Genomic DNA, 11050 nt, shown 5'->3' on the forward strand with positions numbered 1-11050 from the left:
TCCAAAGTATTGAACTTCAGATGAACATTTCTCTGTGACCAGTAAAGCACCAAGTATCCATAGTTTCCTGAAAGCACGTTGTCATAAAATGCTTGATAATATACATAATGTGCCTATTAAATGGTTTGAAGATCTATGAAGGATTTTTCTCCCTCTACATTGATTTCTTGATAATGATTATAACACACCTGTTTACTGTTGACATCATATTTTGTGCTTTCGAACATTCATCTCCATTATCCTGATGCCCCTGGTAAGGTAAATGGCTATAACCCACATTCAGAAAAGGATCCCGATGACTGGAGGGTTAAGTAACTTTGCCAAATTCACACAGCTAGTAAGTACCAGGTCTAAGAACTGAACCCAGAATTCTGAAGCTGGGTAATCAACCTCACTGCAGTATCAGCTAGAACTCCAATCTTTTACTTAAGGTATCCAATGATCCAAGGAAGTTGAAAAGTATGTGGAATCAACAAGATCCCAACCCACAAGGGCAGCCAAGCACATATTAGCTAAAACCCCACTGTGACATCTCCTCCTCTATCTCAAGAGAGATGATACAGTATATTAAATAACAATCAAAATTAGGATAGAGGTCTAGACCCTCAATTATAGGCTAGGCTCTTGTACTAGCTCAGTGACATGCTTCCTTAATTCAAATCCATGACCTGGAAAAATGACATATTACTGCTGAGTATGTACTCTGTTTTTATTTTAGAAGAGTCAAAACTGAAAAGTAATAGTGCAAATACCAAGAATTTTTGCAGCCATGTTCTTTTGGTTCATGCTATTCTTCCTACAATGCCTTTCTTTGCCTAATGAAACTGAATTTATCCTTCCGGAGTTAGTCTCAATGTTGCTTCCTCCATAAAGTACTCCCGACCTACACCATTAAAATTTATTACTTCTGCTTCTGAGGTCATAACAGTGGTTTGTATTTCTATTATTGCAGCACTACTCAAAGTGTGGCAGTCCATGACAAAAAAATATAAAGAAGCTGAGAATAAGCAACTAGGAATTATTAAACAATTTGATGTACTTAATAATTCTTTAAAATTGGCCTCTGGTCTATCTTTTTTTAGTAATTCATTTTTATTGTTTTTTAAAATATAGGTCTACAATAGATTCAGAGTATTTTTTAATGGTTTTGCACCACAAGTTTTTTGAGAAACATCATATTATTGCATTTATTTCATTCTACTCAGCATTGTAGTTAATTTATATTCTGTCTTGCCTACCTGCTGGCTGGCCTGCCTGCTTTTTTTATCTGCCAAAGCCGATACCACAATGTTTTGGCAAGGGGAGGGTGGGGATACAAGTTCAATAGGTGATACTAATAGAAATAGAGTTGAGTTTCTTCTGTAGTCTTACATTTAAACTCCCCTCTTAGTATTCCCTATGAAAAACAAAAGGTAACTTTCTTTTGTTTAGCTCCCAACTATTTTTATTATAGGCCAGTAACTCATTAAAAAAAACAACAAAAAAAGATTTTTTACCTTTACTTTGTGACTCATTCTATCACGGCTTTCATAATGTTATTTATAGAAACACAAAAATCCATCCAACATCTGCATGATCAGTCTTTACAGACACATGCAAGTTCAGTGTGGCTACCAACTTATTAATAGTCTCAGCACCAAGGCATTTGTCTGAGGCTTTTAGCCTCTTTTTTGTTAGGCTCACTGATAAGATAAAAAGCTGGACACGTGGAAACCCCCTTTTACAATATTGCATGGTGATCAGAATGTCACTATAATAAAAACAAACTGAATCATTTATGATTTGAGGACAATCCAGCATTTCAGAGATTAAATATATGTACATAGTAGTAGTATTGTTGTTATTTAGTAGATGAGATCTCAGCAATTCTCATTGCCTGGCTTCTCTTACCCTTTAAGCTTTGTTTACTTAACCCTGAGCAGTCCCCCATTCTTAACAGACTACCTAAGGATCACAGAAAGTGGCAATCTTAAACTATGCTCATATCCTTTTGTGGATATGTCTAAAATAAAGGCAGTGATACCTAGAATCATCCAATTTTTATAGCTATGCTCTCAGTGTGACAGAAACATGAAATGCTTTCCTAGCTCTGTTCCCAGTTATACCTAAGTGAGTTTCTTGTGGTTTTTATCCTGCACCACCTTCTGCTGTTTTCTAATATTTTTTGCAATGAGTAGTGATTGTACTGGTGGGTTGAGAAAAGCAAGTGAAGTCGTTTTAGGGTCACAGCATGAACCTGATAGTTATATGTACCCTTATCTATTTCTTTCCCAATTATATAAGTAGGGAACTAGGTAAATCAGACATTTAGAAAAAACAAACAAACAAGTACAACTACTCTAAATTTGATGGGAGATTTTTATAGGAGAGTCAAACATTGCAGCTGGAGAGTTGAAGAGCATAACATCTAAATTTAAACCTCTATTAACAGTGCTTCAGACAATTGTTTTAGTCCTTATCTGAGGATATGCTTACTGATTTTAGAGAAAGGGGGGAAGAGGGAGAGGGAGAGAAACACTGACATCATCAACACTGATAGGTTGCCTGTCATAGGTGCCCCAACCTCTGACAAGACTCAGGAGGTTGCAATGCCTGCAACCAGGCATGCGCCCTGACTGGGAACTGAACCTTGACCTTTCAGTTTACAGGCAATGCTCCAACCAACTGAGCCACACTGGCAAAAAATCTTAAGACAAATTTTGATACATGAATATTCACTGAAAAACAGGGGTGAACTTAATCTACTACCAAATAATTTTTCTAATATCTTGAAAATCTATGATGTTCTGAAACCTATTTTTAATTTGGTTAGTCTGTTTTTCTATTATCCTCTCCTCAAAAAAGTTGATTTCATAATTTATCATTTACATAATGTCCTCTGAACACCATTTGTAAAAAGCAAAATCATTTCCTGTATGTACTATATATTAATGATCTAGTAGACAGATTTTTAAAAATCATAGTTTCAGTTACTATAGTAGTTGTTACTAAACAAACATTAGTAATGACTGCAAACAGGAAACACAACCCAAGAATGACTCTTTCATAATCAAGAAGACTTAGTTTATGTTTATATGGGTATAAGGTTGTAATTATTACAGCCTTATTCATTCATGAGCTTTTTTCCACATTTTAGTACATAAAAGCTGCTTTCTCATTTCTTTTCCATTTGTCATTATTTAAGATAAATGAAATAAGAATCCTTACTTACAAAGTTTGCAAAACCAGGAATGAATGCTAAGAATCACCACTAAAACTACGCATTCTCTCTGTGTTAGTGGACTGGTGCATGACTGACATGTAGAGTTCATCAGTGGGAGTCATCTAAGTTGTGCTTACTTTCCATCATTTACTTTGTCATTTATTTTCACTCACTTTTTTATTCTATTATTCCTCTCAACAGTGTTAAGTTCTGTGTTCCAAGGTACACTGTCCTTTTGTTCACACCATATCCCAGAGTCTACAACAGTGGTTGGCACAGAGTACTCACACAGTTTTTAAATGAATCATTGTATTTGGAGAGTGATAACTTTTAAAGACAAACAAACAAACAAAATTCTCCATTATTTTTCATTTTCCGGAAAGTAACACTTCTAGGCTTACTTGATCCAGGTTAATGGATGAGTCTATATGCCCCTGAAGCTTCATACGACAGACTTATATTACTTAAATTTAACATGTTCAAATACCCCACAAATATTAAAAAGGTGAGCTAATTAAGTAAAAACAAGTTGGAAAATAGTTAAGATTTATAAAAAATTATTCAGTTTAGTACACTATGGCATTTCATTCAAAACATACATATATTTATACATTTTTGGCTTGTGTGATTTCTAATCATTTTGGAACTTTATTATGCTTATAGACTATTGATAATATTTTCTGCAGTCAAAAAGAGTCATAAGATTTGGAGAAATCTTGGAAATCACTTGGTTCCTCTCTACTGATTTTATAGATATAGAAACAGATCCAAAGTAGCCATCACAAAATCTAGAGTGGATCCAGATCTGCCGATTCTCAGTCCAGAGTGATTTTAACAATATATTGTAAACATAAATGAGAGAGCTAATACACCACAGAGCTTTCCATACACTATAGCTCTTTACATATACTGGGTACTTCCTGATTTTTTCTAATTTTTTAACACACTGTGGTGATTTGGTTTGTAAAAACAACTTATATTCAAACCAGCACCAGACCAAACTCTATTCCCACTTCTAGTGATCAGAAAAATAACATAGGAAATAATTCTTTTATCATTTATCACTAAATAATTTGAGGATGATCATCATTCTCTTTCTAAGTAGGCCCTTCAGAGCAACCCTTGTTGCGCTCTGAAGGTTCACAATTTAAATTCTATGAGCATAATGCTGGTATAATCTTGTAGCTCAGTGAAAGCCTCATAAAATGGTTGACCATTTTGGTGTTTCTCACTGTTTCTTAATGGATGCTTTTGTATGAAGAATGGGAAAGTTAAAACAATGACAACAAAAAAATAGTTCTCCTCCTATGTAGCATTGAGTGTTTCTTTGTTTTTTTGGACTGCTTTATTCTTAGCTGTCTAGTCTGCCATTCCAGTGGTACTTTGAGTACTTTGCTGCTAGGGAAAAGAGAGGTTGAGCCTACTATGCTATGTGTAAAGCTTTCTCTAAACTCTAGAGTTCAGCAGGTAGAATGTACTCTTCTACAGCCCAACTATGAGTGTCCCTAAATAGTTTCATATGTCACTGGTTGAAATTCCAAAGCAGAGAGCCAAATATGGGGTCACTATTGTTCAGGAGCATATTAAATAGGTAGGAGACAACACTACCACAGCTCCCAAGAAAAGTTGGGAAGTTGGAAGAATACTGTAAGATAACAGTCCAGAATATTATTGGAGGTTATGGTATACCTATGCCTGTAAAACTCTCCCAAAAGTTCTTTTTCGTGATATTTCTACTTAATTTAGACTCTGTCTTGGTCCAAAGAAGGTCAATGGCAACACAAAAAGGCATACATAACATATGGGTAAAGTGTTAATAAAATATGAAAAAAAAGTAGGGTGGTAATTTTATTGGAATAGAAATTACCTCCTCCAATATAATTCTTTTAAACAAATAAAATGTTAAAATATACTTTGTTATTTCTCTTTTTATGTTAAGGTAATTCATTCACCATATATTTTGTGAGCAAGACAGTTGATATAAGAAGACTCAGAGGCTGGGTTTCATGATGGAAGGAGCATAAATTCTGAAGACTATGGTTAAGACCATAGGTTCTGCCAGGTTCAGATTAACCTATCAAAGCCTCAGATTTTTTATGCTTCAAATGAGGCTAAAGTCTACTTCATGAGATTACTTTTGAACCTATCAAAGTCTCAGATTTTTTATGCTTCAAATGAGGCTAAAGTCTACTTCATGAGATTACTTTTGAACAGCAGACAAAATAGTTATGCAAGTATAAATATGAATCCTTTTCTGAATAAGCATGCAGTCTATGTAAGAAAACTATAATCTAGAACAATAATTTTCAAACAGTGTGTCAGAGAATTTTTAAAACATGCAATACCTGACTTTAGTCAGGAGCACTGACCTATTTCCCCTAGATTTTGAAATAAAAAAAATGACAAGAGACAAAGCAACAATAGCCATCCAGTGCAAATGAATTAAAATTATACCTATATTTTGTTGGATCAGCAAAAGATATATAGTTTTGGTGTGCCACAAAATTTTAGTAATTCGTTTTTGTATGCTATGACATGAAAAAGGTTAAAAATCACTGATCTAGAGGGAGAAGTGATGAGTGTCCTAAGAGTTACACATAACGATGTTTGGGAATTCAGAAGAAAGATTTTACATCTAGCTTAGGAACAATGAGAAAGATTTCATGGAAGATGCTACATGGTGGGGGGGTGCCTTGAGGAATGAGTAAGATTTAGTATTGAAGATAGGAACGCAAAGTCAAGAGGTGAGGCAGTGGCACACAGTTAATAGCTAGTTGAGAAATAATTCAATTCTACTTCACAGTATAGCATAATGAAACAAAATCAATAGAAAACTTATTATAGTTCTATTCAAAAACAATATTCAGGGCAAATTAGAAAAGGTGACTTTTCATATCGAATTAATGTAATGAATCACATCATTGGTTAGAGGAGAGTAGAGCCAAGATGAGGACTAAGTTACTTTCTTCTGTACTTGTTCTGAGAGGCAGAGTAAACTGCCTCTATGGCAGAGCCCTGGAAGTACTTTACCCTGCCCTTCCAATACCGCCAGCCTTGCCAATGATTCTTGCAGCAACAATGGTTTCAAGCAGAAATGCAACTATAGATTTGAGCATCAAGGTCACTGTATACCGTACTTGCCTTTTCCACTTCAATCAGGGGACACCTAAGAGAAAATGTTCATTCAAATTTCTAACAGTGTCTGTGGTTCAGTATTCTATTTCCAACTGCAACCCCCTGGTTTTATTTCTTTTTCTTTTTCCCTAATGACAAGTTTTTAAAACAAGTTTGGATGCTAAGATAGGAGACTTTTCAGTGGCCTGTGATCTTTAAAATGCATCTCATCTCTTAAAAATAAAATGAAAGGAACAAAGAAAAGAGTACTAAAAAAATGCAAGATGTTAGGAAGAATCAAAAGACAGAACTTAGAAGGAAAAATGAGTAAGTCCGGAAGCAATTCCAGGCAGCATATGGAAATTACTGGAGTTCTTTTTCCTTCTAGAATGGTTCTTTTTCTCTCTTGTATGTTATTTTTTATTCTTTTTTATTATTATTTATTTTTCTGGTATGTTTTTAAAGGAAAAAAAGTGATTCTCATGAGAAAGTAAGATGAAATAAAAGAAAACAGCTGGCTGTGGTCCATGATTTATCTTTCACCCCAACATGAGAGTCTTTCTGTTTTTCAAAGGCCATTGTTTTTTCCAAATAGTCACAGGCTCCACTTACACAAAGTTAATTATAGTGAAGAGACTGAAAACATAAGGAATAAGTCTAGATGCATCATTCAGAAGATAGGGCAAAGACATAAAAATCAAATTCTATTTTTAAATATTATTAAAACAAAAACTTAGTATAACCAAACTAGCTCTCACATCCTAGCAACAGCTCACTTACTTCAAACAAAACAAAATATAGTGAAATCTAATTATAAAAATTCCTTGTCTTTGTGATAGTGGGTTTTAACTGGTAATTAATCCAAATGTACACAAATGATTTTCACACCAACTTCTTTTATAAACCAAGAATCCTATAATAGGATCATCCACTTGGGTTGTGGAATGAAGACAACCCTCTGTAGTTCTTCTTACACAAACTGTTAATATATAAAAAAAAAAAAAGAAATAACACCTTTAATCTGCCTGGGGAAAATTCTTTAAGAAATTAGTAGTATAAGGATTTTAGAAGGAAAAAAATGTCACATATCTTAAAACAGAAATCAAATTTAGTTTTCTTTAAATGGTTGGTTGTGCCTTTGTTCCAACTTCCAACCCGGCTTTTTAAAAGTTATGTTCAAACTATTATTTTTCTTGTCCGCCCAAGCCTAAAAGGGAGACCTAAAAACTATCTAGGTACCCTCAAAAGGGTGAGGGCTCTGCCAGTAGATTGAGATAATTTTGTGATGTTTCCTTCTTTTGGTGTGTTAGAAAACAATTTCTAAAGGGAATGAATTTTCCCCCCTTTTGTTGTTTTTGTTCATCTGTATGTTTGTTTTTAGATTAGGGCTAACACTATAAAATGTATTCCTGGATCTCCAACCTTTGGCCTCCAACTTTGTGAAATCCACAGAATATCAATTCTATCAAGGGGCCTGCCTATGAAGGCACAGAGAGGGTATGGTTAGCAGTCAAACTGGACATCTTTGGAGTGGTTTAGTAGTTTCCAACTAACTGGTTGAGGAAAAAGTAGTGAAACAAGAATTTGTTATTGTCATGGGATTAACTATAAAAGTTTTAAATTTATGGCTTTCTATTGGGGGGGAGGAAAGGAGAAGGGTTAGAAAGAATGATATGATTCTCAATGGAAAAGATTATCTTTTAAAGTAAAGGGGAGATGATGGAGAATAATTATACCATATATCAAGGGCATTATTTATCATACTCCACATTTTAAAAGTAAGGACACCGTTTATAAATGATGTCTGAATTTTTCCTTTGCAAGCATATAGTTAACTCTTAACTTTAGATTTTTTCTCTTGGAATTATTCCTTCTTTGTCTCAAATACTTTTTTAAAAAGTTAAATTTATTGGGTTGTACTGGTCAATAAAATTATATAGGTTTCAAGTATACAATTGTATGATACATCATCTGTATAGTACATTGTGTCCCCACCACCAAAAATCAAATGTTCTTCCAACACCATATTCAAATACTTTCAAAATCATTTTTGGATGTTGACTTTTTTTTTCCTTTAAGTAGACTTTATTTTTCAGAGCAGTGTTAAGTTCAAGCAAAACTGAGCAGAAGGCTGTTTCTGTACATCCATCCCACACACACATAGCTATCCCCAGTATCAATATCTTACACGAGAGTGGTGTATTTGTAACAAATGATGAAGCTACAGTGACACAACATTATCCCCTGAAGTCCATAGTTTATATTAGGGTTCATTCTCAGTGTTGTTTAGTCTATGGGTTTTGACAAATACAGCATCCAGCACAAATAATACCCATTTTTATTACAAAATCACAAGCATGTAATTCTGTAACATAATAGTATCACACTCAAGCATACCATATGACACTTCAGGTGAACTGTTCAAACTGCTGTCAGTCTCATTCGAGATACTGATATACTCTACCAATCACACTCAAGCAAGCCTTACTTCTGCCAGACCCTATATATAATCACATGTATCCACCATCATAAATATTCTCTGCTTCACCTATTCAGCCCTCCCTCCCCTACCAAAAGATGCTGACTTTTAAAAAGGAGTTTTGGAATCAATATTTATAAGCATGGGCAAGACCCTCAAAATTTTAGACAACTACTAAATTAAGTAACTGTTACCCACTTAAAAACGAAATAGTGTTCAACAGAAGGAGCAACCAAAATGCTTTCTTAGTGGTAAGCAAAATTAACAAAAAATAGTAGTGTCATTTCACTGCAAATAAAAGAATTAAGAAACCAAGTGGAAAAAAGACTAGAATGCAATCACACTTCTCTTTATATTACCACCAAACCAATGTGGCTCAGAGGACTGGGCACCAATTTACACTGCCTTTTCCTGTCCCTGAATTCCATTTTGAATGTTGTTTCTCATAAGGCATGATCTGTTTTCCCACTGAAAGTTTTTATTTTTCAACAGCTTGCTAACCTAATATCTTGCATTTTTGTACATTTTTAAAAATCCAATTTTGGGCAATTTTCAACTGAATGCTCAGGTCAGGGATTTTATCTTTGTAAGATAAAATGTGGCAATATGGGGCCATAGTGAGCAAGAGAAGAAATTTAGGTTCTCTTCTCTTTCTGCAAAACCTCCTTCCCTATTTGATAAGAGACAGCTGGCTTAAATTTACTGCAAATATGAACAATTCCTTGGAAAGAGACCTTTACACAATCATTATACCGGAATGTGACATCAGTGAAATCTGACCTCAGCATTCCATTTGAGTCACAGTCCGGTTCCTTTGGTTCCTTTCCTCCTAGGAGACGAAAGCTCGGGTAACCCTGGAGCAGCTCCGGTAGTACCTTGGGTCCTGACGCCCAGGGCAGCCAAGGGGGAACCGTCTCCAGGAGCTAAAAGCACTGGTGACAATCACTGTTTGGGGCTAGCAGCCAACAAGGGAGAACCTTTTCTTTGAGAGATTAACTTCTAAGAGGGAGACATTCCTTTGGAAGTAAAGAAATGAATGCTCCCCTCCCCCCCAATCATCACTTTTCATATTATCACTAGCCGCGGGTGAAAAGGAAGTCGATTAAATCAGCACTCACTTTGGAGCGTCTCTAGCAGCCAAGCTGGAGGGGAGGAGGTCTGAGCTGTCAAAGTCACACCAGTGCCCCTAAACCACAGATGTTTAATAAAGTTGCACTTCCTGAGACAGGAAGAGGTAGTGTCACGGTCTCGCCTGAAACGTCGCTAACCTCCTCCTTTTCTTTCTGGGAGGCAAGGCGCAGCCGAAACATCTTAAGGAAAGTTTGAAACACTTCCAACCGTTGTACGTGGTTGGACTGGAGTGAGGCCCCACGCCTGTCCTAGCTCGCGCTCCCGACTCTCCTTAGCTCCAGGATTTCAGGAGTTAACGGGAACTGAAGCATCCCTACCACCCCTGGGCGAGCACCTGCGCCCCAGGCAAGGGTCTCTGAGCCCCCGGGCTCCTGCAGGCCCGTGCGCCCCACCTACCGCCCGCGGCCAGGGGGCAGCGCACCGTGCAGGTGTAGTGGCGCTGCCCGCTCCCCCCTACCTTCTTCATTTTGGCCTCCAGGTCCATGTTTGTGTGTCAGAAAAGTTCTGTCTCCTGTTCAGGATCTCACATCCAGGTTCGCCTGGCCTCCAACTACACGGAGTAAGGAGGGTCAGGGAGAGTTATCTCCCAGGACTCCGGCCCTGCTGCAGCCTTCACTCATTCGGCGCCGTCAGACTTCCGCGCCCAGTCGGAGGAAGCCTTCCAACTGCGGAACGGGAACAAAGAGGCCTAGGCAGCCAATGGCAGCAGGGCAGCGCCAGCAGCCGCCAATCACCGAGCCCCTCGCGCACCTTGGAGGCTACTGCGCCTCGGCATCAAGGTGAGGAGCTGAGTGGAGTTATGTCTGGGGCGGTGCCCTAGGAAAGTGTCCCTGGAGCTGCGACCTGTCTCTTTGTATCCCTTAGTGTCGGTCGACCCACTTGTAAAGTACTGGGGGCCCAGCTTTCCCCAGCTGATGATGAGGAAGATTCCTTTTCCATTCTGGCAGCTTGTACAATACTTGTGTTTCCCTTGACCTGTATCCTGAGGAATAAATTATCCCACTACTAACTTCTTGATTTATTTTCAGGGCAAGATGAAAGACAACATACTGCAGAGATTGTTAGGGATCGCCGTAATAGGTGTAGAACCCTAATTTCACCATTGAATTGTGGAGAGAGACTTT

At 37.1% G+C, this 11050-nt stretch overlaps 1 protein-coding gene across 3 annotated transcripts in view; it reads right to left on the bottom strand.

The window, feature by feature from the left end:
• TES (testin LIM domain protein) overlaps positions 1–10582 on the bottom strand; it is a 72150-nt gene extending 61568 nt beyond the window's left edge. For all 3 annotated transcript variants that reach the window (XM_053662980.1, XM_037150838.2, XM_053662981.1), the window contains exon 1: positions 10384–10582. In XM_053662980.1, coding sequence (XP_053518955.1) covers positions 10384–10410 — 27 coding nt within the window. In that variant the 5' untranslated portion in view covers positions 10411–10582. The remainder of the gene's footprint in view (positions 1–10383) is intronic.
• Positions 10583–11050: the final 468 nt, after the last annotated feature.

Source organism: Artibeus jamaicensis, unplaced genomic scaffold (genome assembly GCF_021234435.1).
Source record: "Artibeus jamaicensis isolate MK-2021 breed Jamaican fruit bat unplaced genomic scaffold, CSHL_Jam_final contig_311, whole genome shotgun sequence".
In the NCBI taxonomy this organism is placed as follows: Eukaryota; Metazoa; Chordata; class Mammalia; order Chiroptera; family Phyllostomidae; genus Artibeus; species Artibeus jamaicensis.